The sequence below is a fragment of the Lampris incognitus genome, chromosome 9, assembly GCF_029633865.1.
Source record: "Lampris incognitus isolate fLamInc1 chromosome 9, fLamInc1.hap2, whole genome shotgun sequence".
Lineage (NCBI taxonomy): Eukaryota > Metazoa > Chordata > Actinopteri > Lampriformes > Lampridae > Lampris > Lampris incognitus.
In genome coordinates, this window is record NC_079219.1 from 53,138,224 (window position 1) to 53,153,707 (window position 15,484).

The window sequence follows — 15,484 nt, forward strand, 5'->3', positions numbered from 1 at the left end:
AAATGTGGGAACAACCAACTCACAGCTGACTTATTTGTTCCTTCTGAGAGATAATTCTGATTCTGATTTCAAGGCACGACACAGAAATGGAGTCAAAGGTCACAGGATGTTTCCTTTATTCACACACTTCACAGATCCATGGTCATTCAGTTACTCAGTAGCAGGCGTGTTTTCAGACGGCTAAGGTTCAAATGATTGTCCCACGACGGTCTGTTCATGGGAGATTCTGTCAAGTCAGGACGAAAACCCCGTCAGGGTTCATTTCAGGCACCAGACACCGGCGCGAGTACACTACTTACTGGAAGACGACGTCCCGAACCAAACCGGGCAGTCTCGTATCTAAAGTGCTACAATTAACAATCTCGTGTTAGCCGCTATACGTACAGGAAGAGTACAGTTTCCACAAATCTCAGTCGATTCGTTTCTTTTGCATCAATCTGAACAGGTTTACTACAGAAATACTGAGCCTTGATGAGGAGTTTTAAACAAAGCATCGCTTCTGGGACGTGACTCAATACTGTAGTCATTTTGAAACTGAAACCCGATCTATCAAGATTACCATTTACGAACACCTAAAACAGAATAAAGAAATGCGGCAAAGAGCAGTTGGGAGTGCAGAACAAGATCTGGGCGAGATGTTCAAAGAATCGATGCTCACAGTAACACAATGGGACACAGTTGAAGGTTTGTTAATAAACGCTGCACACGACACGAGTTCAAACACATTTTCAGAACAACAGATCTACAATCATATGCTGGAAACGAACGGGTAGGCTGGATTGGAGGTATGGTTTGGGCAGTAGTCATCTGCATACAGAGTCATGACAGGACTATCAGTTTCATCTACCGTCACAGTAAGTCTGGGAAAAAAACAACAACAACAACAACAACAACAACACGGGTCCACAGTGATTGTGTCTGCTACACGATGACGCTAAACCAAAGCTGCTACAAGTGAGTTTTAACTCTATCAAGTGCTCAGAAGAGGTTAGCGTCGCCATCCATCAAGTCGCCTGCAAAGGCACAGTGACCTTATTGAGCGCCACACGATTGAGAGAGAAAGGAAGGAAGGAAGGAAGGAGAAAAAAATAAAGACGTCATCCCCACTGAGGCTCCTGCCAGAGACTCTTAACCGCCCCTGCAGCGGGATGCAATTCCACATACCGCACCTCCGACGTCAGCGGACACTCGATGGAGGGTAAACTGAAGCCGAGGGTCGAACACTGAACTTTATCGGTTCGCCTCCGTTCTTAGCTCCGTATACACACGCACACATACTCCTAATACACACAAACACACACCGACAATCTCGCTCTCTCTCTTCTCTCTCACACACACACACACACACGCCTCATGGCTCCTCGTCGCCACAGTGCCAAGTTAGCTTCTGCTCGTAGAAGTTGACGACCACCTGGGGACACCTGGCGCTGGCCTCACGGGCCGATAGCAGAGACACGTCCTCGGAGTTCTTCCTGTGGGGAAACAAACGGTCGGGCGGGCGCATTAATTGATCATCCATCCGTCCGTCCATTATCCAAACCGCCTTAACCTGCTCTCGGGGTCGCGGGGATAATAATAATTATCAGCATCTTTTCTTTTTGGTGCTTGTCCTTGACGGAAATGGCGACACACTCTCGCCCGTTGAGGAGCGTTTGGACGAGTCTGTGGCCAAGATACAGACTGACCGAACTGGATCGTCCATCTAGAACATCACCGTCCTAATACATTTATTCCACTACCATGCATCCTTACATATACAAAATATCCAGATTTAGTATTGTTTTTGCTGCCATGTGCCACGCATGAAATAAGAAGAGCTATTTCTACTCCAGACAAACCAACTGAATTTTTTTTTACGTTCGCCACAATCAAAACCACTTCGTCTGCCATCTGGAAAGACCGGAGAGAAAATGAGGAAGAACTACGAGTTACCATTTGACGAGGAACATGAGTTCTCCCTGCCTGTCTGTGGAGCCGATGATGTACTCGGGCTCGAGGTAGCCGCTGAGGTCCGTGGGGCTCTCCGGTTCCCCAAAGTTCCCATCTCTCTGCTCGGCGTAGTGCTGCTGCGGGGACTGCATGCAAACAAACGGTGACGAGGGAAAAAAAAAACAACAGCAAGTTAACGGTCACGGAAGAGTCAAGAGTCTCCACAGCGATGCCGCGTTCTCACGGTACACGGCCTACAGATAACAGGAAATTAAACTACTTTCACTTCCAGGAATGTTGGTTCTCCGGCTCTCCATCTGACCTATCTTCGTTTTAATCAATCGTCCTTCTGCATGGTGTAAATCACAAATAAGGAATAGTCACTCACTACATTTCCAGTCTAACAGGCTTGGTTTTATACAAGTGGGCTTTATATACAGGTAGCTGTTGAATTTTTTGTAATATAGATATTCATTAAAAATCAACACAATATTTTTTCAAAAATATAATTGCCATGGGTTCACCCCCCCCCCCCTTGTTGCTCTCTTGTCAACACTCTTGGTTTCGTATGGGTTGGCCCTATATACAGGACGCTATTGAAATTTTTGTAATATAAAAAATGAAAAATCAACAAACCATTTTTAAAAAAAATGTAATTGCCGTACATTAACCCTCCTGGGGCACACTTTCTAACACGCGTGGTTTTGTATGAGTAGGCCCAATATACTTGTAGCTATTGATTCTTTTTAAAAATAAATATTTACAATCAACAAAACATTTTTTTCAGAAATGTAACTGCCGTAGATTGGTCCTCCTGTTGTGCACTTTCTAACACACGTGGGTTTGAATGAATAGGCCCTGTACAGGAAGCTACTGTAATATAAACATTTATCCTCCAAAAAGACAAAAAGGGACATGAAGAAGACATGGAAAAGGGGGGGGGGGACAGGCAGGTCAGGTGACTCGGCCATACTAAATTGTCCCTGGGTGTGTGTGTTTGTGTGTGTTTCGGCCCTGTGATGGCCTGGCGGCCTGTCCAGGGTGTCTCCCCGCCCGCCGCCCAGTGACTGCTGGGATAGGCTCCAGCACCCCCCGCGACCCTGAGAGCAGGATAAGCGGTTTGGATAATGGACGGATGGATGGAACAGACTTAGATGGGGGACAGTGGGGACATGCCTCCACCCATTTTGTAGATCTGCTATGATGTCCCCATCAAAATTTGATCAAGTGTGTAAAATAAAGTTAACGATGACATCAAATACAATGTAATCATTTTGAGTTGACTGTAAGATGTTATGCCCCTACACTCAAATTTAAAGAGAATTAGCTCGTCTCTTAAAAACGGATAGGGGTTATAAATATTGTGAAAATAAATTGCTTACAAAGATAGAAAACTATGATAAAAAGTTTGCAAAAAAGATGTGCACGTGTGCATACTATATATTCATTAATGAGCGTGTGCGCGTGGTATGACGGTGTGATCATGTGATGGGAGCAGCTAGAAGGGGGGAAAAAAACATGTCCCAGCCAAGTTCCCAACCAAACCTACGGCCCTTTTCACTCGTCAAGTCAAGTCAGTTTTATTTGTATTGCCCAATATCACAAATTTGCCTCAAGGGGCTTTACAGCAGCACAACATCCTGTCCTTAGACCCTAAAAAACTCCCTAAACTCCCTAAAAAAAAACCTTTAACAGGGAGAACAAATAGGAAGAAACCTCAGGGAGAGCAGCAGAGGAGGGATCTCTCACCCAAGGCGGACAACGTGCAATGGATGTTGTGTTTACACAAGTTACACAATACAACCCGGAAAGAGGGTAACAATTATAAAGTTACTACTGCAGTATATCGTGCTCCTTGGATGTGCTTAGCTTCAGGACAGACTGCTATGATCCATTCGTCCCCCGTGTTGTCCCTTTATATTTCATGTGTGGTGCTAAGGTCCTGGTCTACTTGTACCACACACATGATTTAATGATTCACAATTGTATCAGCTCCCATTTATTTACACCCTTTTTGGGAGAGAGATCCCTCCTCTGTTGCCCTCCCTGAGGTTTCTCCCTGTTAAAGGTTTTTTTTGGGGGGGGAGTTGTTCCTTATCCGATGCGAGGGTCTAAGGACAGGATGTTGTGTTGCTGTAAAGCCCCATGAGGCAGCTTTGTAATTGGTGGTACTGGGCTCTACAAATAAAACTGACTTGACTCTACTCTCTGTACCCACTTACACCACCAACCCGGGCTGTGCAGCAAAAACACTCTTGTTCATTGCGTTTGGCAATTAAATTGACTGTTGGTATTGCGTTGGTGTCATACAAGTGTTTTGTTAAGTAAGGATAACGTGTGTGAGAGACTTTCTGCTAGCAGTGACGGCTAAAATTAGCTACAGCACACCCAAATAAAGGCGAACTCGCGGACGCCGGCTTTTTAAGCGCAGAGGCTCGGTGAACAACACGGAAAGAGGTCTGTTTATAGACGCGCTGCAGCACGTTTTGCAGCACACTCACAATTTCTGCCTCCTGCTCAGCCAATTCCTCCTTGGGCGTGAACTCCGAATCCTGCAGCTCAGTGACCCCTTCCCCATTCTCCCCAGACAGGTGGAGGTTCTTCAGAAACTCCTCGATGAGCTCGGGACAGTCCAAGTTGTCCTCCGGTTCCCAGGTGTTGTCAGCACTGCAAAAAGAATACACAAATAAGCAGATATGTCATCGTCAACATAGAGAAAAGGGGGATAACACCCTCATTTAACCCCCCCCCACCCCACACACACACATATGAACAAATTCATGAGGTGATGCTAGTATCTCTCTTACTCCGTGAAGCCTTTCCATTTGAGGAAGTATTCCACCCTCCCATTGGAGACCCTGCGCCTTAGGATTTTCTCCACCACGAATTCCTGGACCACCGTGGACTCCTCAGCCTTCCTCTGTTTGACGGTCTGTTTCTTTCTCATCCTAACCTGCAACGAGGAGGAGAGAGGGGGGGGGGTTATTGCACCGCAGGCTGCGTGGTGTCAGGCCGCTAATGCGCGCTGGCACGTTTAGTTCCGCTCCATCCCCCTGACCGCCAGGCACGAGGCGCAGCGCGGAGCCACTCGTACGTACGTGCTGCGGAACAATATGGCAGTGCGGGACGTTGGTGCTGTGCCCTTCACACAATGATCCGCGCGCACTTTATAACAGCGCCTCCACCTGCCGTTGCGCGCGCGCGCGCGCACGCACGCAGATAACGCACAACCTACGCAGTACAGCTTTTTTTTTTTTTGTTTGGTTACACGCACATCTTTACTGCCCCCCCCGCGCCCCCCGCCAGGCGGTTAGCGCCGAGGTGGGCAACGTGTTCGCCACATAGCCAGACAGGGTGGGGGTGGGGTGGGTGGGGGACATTAACATCGGTGACGAAACGCGCCGCCCCGATGGACGGCGAGCGGAACCGAGTAAACGTGCACCTACGCTTTCGGCGTTCAAACGGAATGTCGGCGCGCGCGGGGGGGAAAACGAGGAGACACCTACGGCGTTGTGTTGCGGAGGCTGCCCGGTGGAAACCGCTGGTACGCCTCCGGACCGACGCGGGGGGGGGGGGTCCCCGTCTCGCGTGCGAAAAATGTGACGGTCGGCGTTGTTTACATGGGGGGGGGGCGAAAGAAGTTTTCATGAATGAGTTAAATTTAAAGATGGCCGTAGATGCTCGGAGGAAGTGGTTGCCAAGGGAAAAGGTCACGCCAGGAAAACCGGGAGGAGACAACCGGCAGCCGCGCGTCGCTTGACCAATCGCAGAGCAGTGCGCTCGTCCGTCCGCTTGAGCGGCCCGAGTCGGCCCGGCCGACGCGGTGCTCCCGGGTACCGATGTCAAGGTGCCGGGACCCAAGTTGTGCCCCCCCCCCCTCCCCACGGGGAGGATATGGTCGCGACTGTGGGGTCGGTTTACTGGATGCAGCCTGTCTAAAGTGAAAATGAAAGACGCGATGATAGAAAAGGATGTAGGCTATATAGATTAGCTGCTCCCGTTAGTCACCGTCGCTCATATCCCAGTAAGAACGACGAGCACAATTCTAAAACTATATATTTGTAATTGCTGTTAGTCTTATTAATAGAGCTCATTATTTTTGATCAGTTGAAGTAGGAGAACGATTGTTACAATATAGCTACTAACATAATTACATAACACAATTACAGCTGCTAACAATTAGTTGTACGGATACTATGCATTATTAATGAAGTTATTGTTGGTTTTACTGCTCTTATACGTATGTTCCAACTATATTTATGTACACATGGATGTATTTGTTTACCTATTTAGTGCGTTATTTTATTCGGATTGTTATTTCACAGTGAACGTACATTGTTCGAGTCGCCGATGTGCAGCTTACGTGTCTTCCCGGAGAGCAGTTTCCCTCCAGGACCTCCTGGACGACACTGACGCGGTCACACATAAACGAGCCTCGGGCTGTTTGATTGACAGCCGTGCTTTAGCCAATGAGAAGAGCATACGCCGTTGATTGGCCAACGTAAGCTGCTGCCACTGACTCCCCCCCTCTCCCCTTGTTCCAACGTCACATTATTTCTGAGTTCCCATTTTACAAGCTGCCACCAGGTGGCGCTGCGAATGCATTCAACAGCACCTAATGTGAAAGATGTGAAGCTCACAGGAGAAATCAATGCAAAAAAACAACAAAACTATGAAAAGATGCATTCCCTAAGAATTTTTTTAAAAACATAAAACTGATGTTTAGTGCATGCGTCTGTAATTACATCTGGCCATGCAATACACCGGTAAATCACACGGGCTGCTGCCCCTTACACCGCCGAGGCAATAACGCACACTGCTGGTAGGCAAACTGCAGAAGATCCTGTATCACCTTTTAATTAATTCCACAGCTTTATACCCCAGTCATCGCAGAAGATGCCCAGGGGAGGTGATTAAAAGTGGTTCCAGTGGAAAGGTCTGGCAAGCGGCTGTATGGAAGACGAATGGGGAATGTATCCTCTCTTGACCAGGAGCTTATTGATTAAGGCCTCAAATGGGTTGGGAACACGGGACTCGGAAACAGGTTGCAAATCAATGCCGGGTCATTTGGACTTGCCACATGCGCCCGTCTGATTTGCGGTGCAGTTGCCGCTTCGCATCTCGGAGCGAGACTGATGACTGGATCTGGGGAAACTGCAGACGCGCCTTTGACAAACTGTTCTGGTGAGAGAGGGTGTTTTTCCCTCCCCCCTTTAATGAATTATTAACTCCACGTTGGAGGATATTCTCAACAACAAGCCACAGCTTTGTGTCCTTGGCCCAAGCGGCTTTCATCGCGCACCGACTTTCAGCACCGAACTCCTAATCAGGGTGGTGCCGTTAGAGGAACTTCTTTTCCCAAAGTGTTTTGAACTTTGCTGCGCGCCCTTGAACTTCCTCAGCGTACACCAAGTCTGTGCCGATGTTTCGGGAGCAATTTTTGAAATTACTTGCACATTTATTTAGATGTTGTGATCTTATGCGTCTTTGTAAGAGAGATCATCCTCATAGCCAGTCCCCCTTTTCCACAGAGGATATGGACCTCAAAATCCGTACCCAAAGATGTCTAGAAACAAATCACTATTCAGTCATTAGTAACATTATTAAAAATTCAGTAACACAGGAAATCTGATGGTGAATTCTTTGTATTGATAGTCAGGAGTCTACAGATGAAAGCCCAGATCCACCAGACCATTTTAGGGGGAGATCATCAAAGTCGCGCTGTCGTAAATATCCGTAAACCCGGTTCCTGATGACTTAGTTTGCTACCAAACCTGACAACCACAAAGATGGCCAGCGTGAATATGTCCCTGGCCTCGCCAAGTGGGCACCTTCTGTCCAAGACGTTTGTTGAATTAGGCCCACGACACCTCCAGAAGGCTCAACAGTCCTGGCATCCCAGAACCCCCCCCCCCCCCCGGTGCCCTCAACACCCTCCATCTACCAGTAGTGTACAAGTTAATTTGAACAACTGCCACCAGCACCACATGGACCTGCCCACTGACAAACCCCACTGGCACCATTAGTGCATGCTAAGTGGCGCTGGTTCTGTGCAGACCTCCTAGATGGCTGCCATCCATCTCTTAACTACCGCCACCAGCACCGTATGGGCCTATCTGGTGTCCAACCCCACTGGCACCGTTAATGTTTGCTCATCACACCTGTTATGTACTGGCCTCCTTAACGGCTGCCACCCATCTCTAATTACCGCCACTGGCACCAGACAGGCCTACCCGGTGACTAAACCCACTGGCACAGTTAAAGTGACGATGTGTCATTTTTCTATTCATGTAGGGAACCAGACAGGATTGTTTTGTCACGCTGTGAGTCATGATGAAAATTAAGATGGGGGGGGGGGGGTTAGATGGGGTTTTTTCCCCAGCAGTGGACCACCCCTACCACCCCTACATGCCAACACTGAAGAAAAGTACATCTGAAGTCCTGCAGTCATTTTTTTTGCCGTTTTCCCCCACTCTTCCCAGCCGTCCCGGTCTCTGCCGATCCGGGGAGGGCTGCAGACTACCACATGCCTCCTCCGATACACGAGGAGTCACCAGCTGCTTCTTTTCACCTGACAGTGAGGAGTTTCACCAGGGGGACGTAGCGCGTGGGAGGATCACTCTACCCCCCCCCCCCCGAACAGGTGCCCCGACCGACCAGAGGAGGCGCTAGTGCAGCGACCAGGACACATACCCACATCCGGCTTCCCACCCAAAGCCAATTGTGTCTGTAGGGACGCCCGACCAAGCCGGAGGTAACACGGGGATTCAAACTGGCGATCCCTGTGTCGACAGGCAGCGGAATAGACCGCCACGCCACCCGGACGCCCCCTGCATTCATTTTCATCCTACCCCGTGGTAGCATCATTTCCCGTGTCACGTCTCGTTCGCCGGTATTGTGACAATACTGCCCATCATGCACGTCTCCCCAGACCACTAGAGGCGCTAGCGGCGGTGTTTTGAAGCGCCAGAGAGCTGAACTTGTCGTGTACACACTCCAGATCTTACAGAATTAGTAAAATATACCCAATGTGGCTTTAATGCATGCTCAGTGGCCCCGGTACCATATGGGTCTCCTCCGCATCTGCCTCCATACGTCACTGTCAGCAGGAGCTGAGAGTTAAACCGCCCCGGCTGAACCGACGGCTCCTTTAGGGCTGAACTCGAACAAGAGCAGGAATAATACACGGAGCTGATTTGGCTTCAAATCCTCCAAAACTACTCTCAGCTGGTCTACCGTGAGCCTGACAACCAAGAGCCCCCCCCCCCCCCCTGTGTCTGCGCTGCCAACGGGTTTATTGGTTCAGAGCAACACACGATCCACCGCATGTCAGGCCTCAAGCTGCCGGACACACTTATCACTGCGTGTCAACATCTACCAGCGGCCTCCCATCCATCACCCCCCGCCCCTCTCCCCCGTTTACCAAGATCACCATAACACGCGTGTAGTGTGACATTCTGCCCCCCCCCCTTACACAACCGACCCACAGGGAACGAATTCACTTCAGTACGCCTGCCAGACTCTGAACAACTGGATTTTGACAGCAATAAAAATAACAATTATTTATTTATTTTTACTTTTTATTTGGAGTCACATATGAACAGCGTTGTTACGTAATCATCTTTAGTTGGATACTTTACACAGTGATCCATCTTTTCTGCTTTTTGCGGAGTGATTACAGAACACAAACATAGTTCACATGGGGTGTTTTCCATTTGAGATAAAAGGAAAAAAAAGAAATAAAAAGTACAAAAACCATACTTACATAAACCAGTTTAAACAACACAGGGACGTTTTGGGAGACAGCAATAATTATTAACGCACTTTTCATTAGCACATTTTCCTTTTTTTACCCCCCCCAGCTGTATCTGGCCAATTAGCCTACTCTTCTGAGCCGTCCTGGTCGCTGCTCCACCCCCCTCTGCCGATCCGGGGAGGGCTGCAGACTACCACGTGCCTCCTCCGATACATGTGGAGTCACCAGCCGCTTCTTTTCACCTGACAGTGAGGAGTTTCACCAGGGGGACGTAGCGCGTGGGAGGATCACGCTATTCCCCCCAGTTCCCCCCCGAAGAGGCGCCCCGACCAACCAGAGGAGGCGCTAGTGCAGCAACCAGGACACATACCCACATCCGGCTTCCCACCCGCAGACACGGCCAATTGTGTCTGTAGGGAAGCCCGACCAAACCGGAGGTAACACGGGGATTCGTACCACCGATCTCCGTGTTGGTAGGCAACAGAATAGACTGTTACGCCACCCGGACGCCCACATAAGCAAAATCTAAGTGCTACATAAAATGGTTTAAAAAAAAAACAAACAAAAAACCGGAAGTCAACAGTTTCTCAAACGGAACCGTGTCAGTGCACCGATCTGTACATAAGTCCTCTTTATTGTACACAGGGGCGGATCTACAGGGTGGCAACAGGGGTGGCGGCTGCCACCTCTGGGACACAGTCTTGCCACCCCTGTTGCCACCCCATTTATAAATCAGATAATATGTTTTTAAAGTATATTTTATGTACGTGCATGGTGAAGGTCAATGAGACCCGCGCCAAACTCATCTCAAACAGAAGTCGCCGATTTAGAATCCCCCTCCCCCCTCACAGGGGCGGATCTACAGGGTGGCAACAGGGGTGGCAGCTGCCACCTCTGGGACACAGTCTTGCCACCCCAGGAAAAAATCTCTAGATCCACCACTGTATGTACATAGTAGTGTCTATTTATTTCTATTATTCCCCATCAACTTTTAGCAGCCCGGCATGAAACGTGTGTACTGGATATTCTAATGAGCCAGACCTGATTCTGGTTCAGAAAGGGGGACCAGAAAAGCGACAACATGGCCGAGGCAACAGTTGGAGGACATGGCTCTTCCTGACCGGGGCCCGTGAGGAGCCCAAAGGCGGAGGTGTGTTGGGGCTACCTACCACGTGACCCCGCTGCTGCCCCGTTAACACCGCCCCGCGGGGGTCTCGCCGAGGTTTAAAGTAACCGTTTCCACGGCAACCCGGGTCTGCTAATGGGGGGTCGAGCCGTCGTTCCCGGACGCGGGCGCGGCAGTAATTCACGCGCAGCGGCGCAGTCTGGGAGTCCCTCTCCGCTACAGTGCGGCGCGGTTTTGACGTTGTTCCCACAACCTTTCGGAAAGGCGGCAACCTTTATGGCTTTACAGCGGCGGAGCGCAGCTGCCTAATGTCCGCTGCGCGGCAGACGAGGGGGCAGCAAATTCACTGCCTAGGAGGCTTCTGTCGGTGTTCGCCCAGCAGGGGGGGGGGGGGGCAGAGTTACTGCGTCCATAAACTGGCGGGAACTGATATGGCGCTGCTGGTGCGCCGTCGACTCGTTGTGAGACAACGAAAGGTTGTTTAGAAATGAACAGGTTTTCTGCAGCAGACCCGCCATTTTGTTGTTGTTGTTGTTGTTGTTGTTGATAAAACATAACAGTATTGATGCATTGGATGCCTTTGCAGCCGACTAGATGGGACGGGGGGGGTCTATAATGAAGCTCGATGTGATTTTAAACGTCTCGGCTGCGCTTTACCCAACCCCAGATTGACCGGGGGGAGGGGGGAGGGGTGGAGGGGGGGGGCACTTACAATGATATACAGCCGTTAATGAAATGAACTGCTGCAATGCTAAGAGTGAAATTATAGATCGTCCCCCCCCCCTCCCCCTCCCCACTCCCCCCCCCCCCCAAATCTGCCCCGTCCCCTGCTGGAGGAGCGCATTACTGGGCCCCTGCTGGGAGTGTGCCTCTCGTACAGCAGGGCCCTGAGAACAACAACCCTGTGGGGGCAGAGTGAGTCCAGATGGCCGCGTCCTGCTGGGCACGGCTCAGGGTTGAAGTGGATGCTTGTGGCTCAGGCAGAGCCGGGCTGGACCCCCCCCCCCCCCACACACCCCCACCCCCCACCAGACCACCCCAACGCTCTCGGGTTACGGCCAGACCCGGGGCACCCGCCTGTTAGCCCTGTTGTCCTGACTGGGTGTGAACTCGGCTGCATGAGTGTGTTTTCATGCTCTCACGGTGGAACAGCGATACGGACGCTGAGGCGTGTCGCGTCCTCACACACCGACACACACACATACACACACACACACACACACACACACACACACACACACACACACACACACACACACACACACACACACACACACACGTCCTCTTAAATTCCGCATCTAAAGCCACCAACATCTGAACGCAGCTAGGATGTAAGCACTCCAGTGGTTCAACAGTGTGGAGGACGTGCAGTGTTGGACAGGAAGTGATGTCCTCTGCACGTGGCCGGGCCATATTCCCCTGCAGCGTCCCGCAGAACAGTTTGGGGTTGAAAAGCTGAAATTTTGAAGTTGATTTTTTTTCTCTTCTACTTTTCAGCTCCTGCTGCTAAGCTGGACTTGCAACTTCTACGTTTCTTACAAGTCTCTCTCTCTCTCTCTGTCTCTCTTTCGCTTTCTCTCCCTCCATCTCTCTCCCCCTTCCTCCCTCTCCCTCTCCCTCCCCCTTTCTCCCTTTCTCTCTCTCTTCCTCTCTCCCTCTTCCTCACTCTCTCCCCCCCTCTCTCTCTCCCTCTCTTCCTCCTTCTCTCTCCCTCTTCCTCCCTCCCTCTCTCGCTCTCTCTCTCTCTCTCTCCCTCTTCCTCCCCTCTCCCTCTCTCTCTCTCTCTCTCGCTCCTCTCCCTCTCTCCCTCTCTCCCTCCCTCTCACCTCCCTCTCTCTTCCTCTTCCTCCCTCCCCCCCCTCTCTCTCTCACTCCCTCGTTCTCCCCCCCTCTCTCTCTCTCTCTCCCTCTTCCTCCCCCTCTTCCTCTCTCTCTCGCTCCCTTTCTCCCTCCCTCTCTCCCTCCCTCTCCCTCCCTCTCTCTTCCTCTTCCTCCCTCCCTCTCTCTCTCCCTCTCTCTCTCTCTCTCTCTCTCTCTCTCTCTCTCTCTCTCTCTCTCTCTCCTCTCTCTCTCTCTCTCCCTCTCCCTCTTCCTCCCTGTCTCTCCCTCTTCCTCCCTCTCTCCCCCTCTCTCTCTCTTCCTCTCTTCCTCCTTCTCTCTCCCTCTTCCTCCCCCCTCCCTTTCTCGCTCTCTCTCTCTCTCTCTCTCTCTCCCTCTTCCTCCCCCTCTTCCTCTCTCTCTCGCTCCCTTTCTCCCTCTCTCCCTCTCTCCCTCCCTCTCCCTCCCTCTCTCTTCCTCTTCCTCCCTCCCTCTCTCTCTCCCTCTCTCTCTCTCTCCCTCTCTCTCCCTCTTCCTCCCTGTCTCTCCCTCTTCCTCCCTGTCTCTCCCTCTCCCTCCCTCTCTCTTCACTCCCTCCCTCTCTCTCTCCCTCTCTCTCTCTCTCCCTCTCTCTCCCTCTTCCTCCCTGTCTCTCCCGCTTCCTGCCTGTCTCTCCTCTTCCTCCCTGTCTCTCCTCTTCCTCCCTATCTCTCCTTCTCCCCCCCCCCCGCCTCTGTCTTACACACACACTCTCACAGAACTCCATTTGGGTGAGGAACAGCAAGCACAGATGTGGGACTCTGCTGCAGGAGACCTCTGCAGCCTTCATCAGCTGTTTGCAGCTGTCTTCACTTCATACTCACAGCCACACAGCGAAGCAGCCCGGATCCTCCACACACACCAAACTGCAGCTGAGAGGAGAGTAACAGTTTTCTTGTGATGATAGGGGGGGGGGGGGTAAGCATAGCAGACCTGGATTTTCCCTGCAGAAACCCGTCTCCTGTTTCAGAGCACTTAGGCTTCCCTCCGAAACGCTCCCCCGGTTATTTTATACTGAGGGCTTGGGGGGGCTTTACTTTATGTATATAGTATTACTCATGACCTGCATTTTTTGCAGTATTCATTGCACCTCTGGTTTCACTTGGGAGAGAGATCCCTCCTCCGGTGCTCTCCCCGAGGTTGCTTCCTGTTTTTTCTGCCTGCTAAAGTTCTTTTTAGGGAGTTGCTCCTTATCCGACGTGAGGGTCTCAGGACAGGATGTTGTGTTGCTGTAAACCCGCTGAGGCACATTTGTAATTTGTGATAATGGGCTATACAAATAAAATTGGCTTGACTTGACTTGGGCCAGCAGTACATATTAATCCGTAAACCAAAACTTCCTGGATCTAGTTCATTGGATGTATATATATGTGTGTGTGTGAGTGTGTGTGTGTGTGTGTGTGTGTGTGTGTGTGTATATATATATATATATATTTAAGTATGTATATATTTCAACTATTTTGACAATTTTCAACTCCTTTGTTGCTCAAGGCAACTACTCAACACAATGTTGGCTGTGTGAAATATGTCAACAGCAATAAATAAATAAATAAAGTAATAACAGTAATTCTCTAGCACACTCAGTCACACACACACACACACACACGTCTCCTACCGGAGTGCGGGTCGGCCTTTTGCGCCCACAGAGAATTTCCCAGAGATCCTTTTACGGGGCAGGAAAACCTGCGGTCGCGGGGCTTAACCCCACGACTTTACTTTCACTAGCGAGGAAATGAACGGGCAGAAATGGTCTATTTCAGGTTCGGTTTACACGAGGAGTTCATGGGAGGGATTTACCTTGCACCGCAGGCCACATCCAGCGTGCAGATTCATGAATGTGTGAAGTATTTGGGCACACAAACAGTTGTGCTGTTTGTATGTGAAGCTTTATTTCACTGACGGTAAAACAGCAAGGAAGGTTTGTGTAGCAAGGCTTCACAATATGGCCCAGTGTTTTGAAAACTAGCATACCGTAGCATATATAACCTCTTACAACCAGCTGGGTGTGTGTGTGTGTGTGTGTGTGTGTGTGTGTGTGTGTGTGTACATGTGTAACTATCCTAATGTGGACCAAATGTCCTCGATAGGATAGAAAAACCAGAAACCACCTACCCTGTGTGGCCCTTTTAATGGTCCTCACAAGGAAAAGGGTCTATTTTAGGGTTAGACCTTGGTTTTAGGGTTAAGGTTAGAATTAGGGTTAGGTTAAGGTTAGGGTAAGGGTTAGGTTAGGTTAGGGTTAGGTTACGGTTAGCGTAAGGTTAGGGTAAGGTTAGGGTTAGGTTAGGGTTAGGGTTAGGTTAAGGTTAAGATAAGGGTTAGGGTTAGGTTAAGGTTAGAATTAGGGTTAGGTTAAGGTTAGGGTTAGGGCTAAGGTTAGGGTAAGGGTTAGGTTAGGGTAAGGGTTAGGGATAGGCATGTAGGTTGTGTGGTCAAGGTTAAGGTTAAGGGCTAGGAAATGAATGTAGTCAATGAGGGGTCCTCATAAGGATAGTGAAACGAGTGTGTGTGTGTGTGTGTGTGTGTGTGTGTGTGGTGTGTGTGTGTGTGTAGCTTTGTTCCCAGCGTGAAGAGACAGTCATTTCATCCGCACTGCCTCTCGGCTCAGCACTTTCCCGTCCTCAACGTGCAGCGCGTCAGATCCTGTAACAGTTTGATTGACAGCTGAATGGCACCAATGAGAGACGAGCCTCCTTCCCTCAGGGGCCAATGTGGCTCAAAGTGAATGGCTACGAGTGGGAGGGAGAAAGGGTGTCTTTGAAGCTCAAAAACGGGAGGATATTTCTCTCTCTCTCTCTCTCTTTGTGTGCCAGTCT

At 50.1% G+C, this 15,484-nt stretch overlaps 1 protein-coding gene across 3 annotated transcripts; it reads right to left on the bottom strand.

Annotated features, from left to right (window-relative positions):
- Nucleotides 1-99: 99 nt before the first annotated feature.
- On the bottom strand, nucleotides 100-6,436 carry cbx3b (chromobox homolog 3b). Of its 3 annotated transcripts, none has more exons than XM_056285850.1 (5): nucleotides 6,293-6,436; nucleotides 4,737-4,882; nucleotides 4,431-4,596; nucleotides 1,933-2,075; nucleotides 100-1,472 (listed from the first exon to the last, which is right to left on the bottom strand). In XM_056285850.1, exons 1-5 carry the CDS (start codon nucleotides 6,353-6,355, stop codon nucleotides 1,352-1,354), a joined length of 639 nt encoding a protein of 212 aa, XP_056141825.1. In that variant the 5' UTR covers nucleotides 6,356-6,436; the 3' UTR covers nucleotides 100-1,351. The 3 variants fall into 3 exon arrangements, with proteins under 3 accessions (XP_056141825.1, XP_056141826.1, XP_056141827.1); XM_056285851.1 differs by having other exon boundaries at nucleotides 6,264-6,324; XM_056285852.1 differs by lacking the exon at nucleotides 6,293-6,436 and adding an exon at nucleotides 5,436-5,555.
- Between the last annotated feature and the right edge of the window lie 9,048 nt (nucleotides 6,437-15,484).

Coding starts and splice junctions, on each gene's coding strand:
- cbx3b (XM_056285850.1), bottom strand. CDS start 6,355: ATGTGTGACCGCGTCAGTGTCGTCCAGGAGGTCCTGGAGGGAAACTGC. Junction 4,883..6,292: donor ACTGCTCTCCGGGAAGACAC/GTAAGCTGCACA, acceptor TCCTCGTTGCAG/GTTAGGATGAGAAAGAAACA. Junction 2,076..4,430: donor CTGAGCAGGAGGCAGAAATT/GTGAGTGTGCTG, acceptor GTTTGCATGCAG/TCCCCGCAGCAGCACTACGC.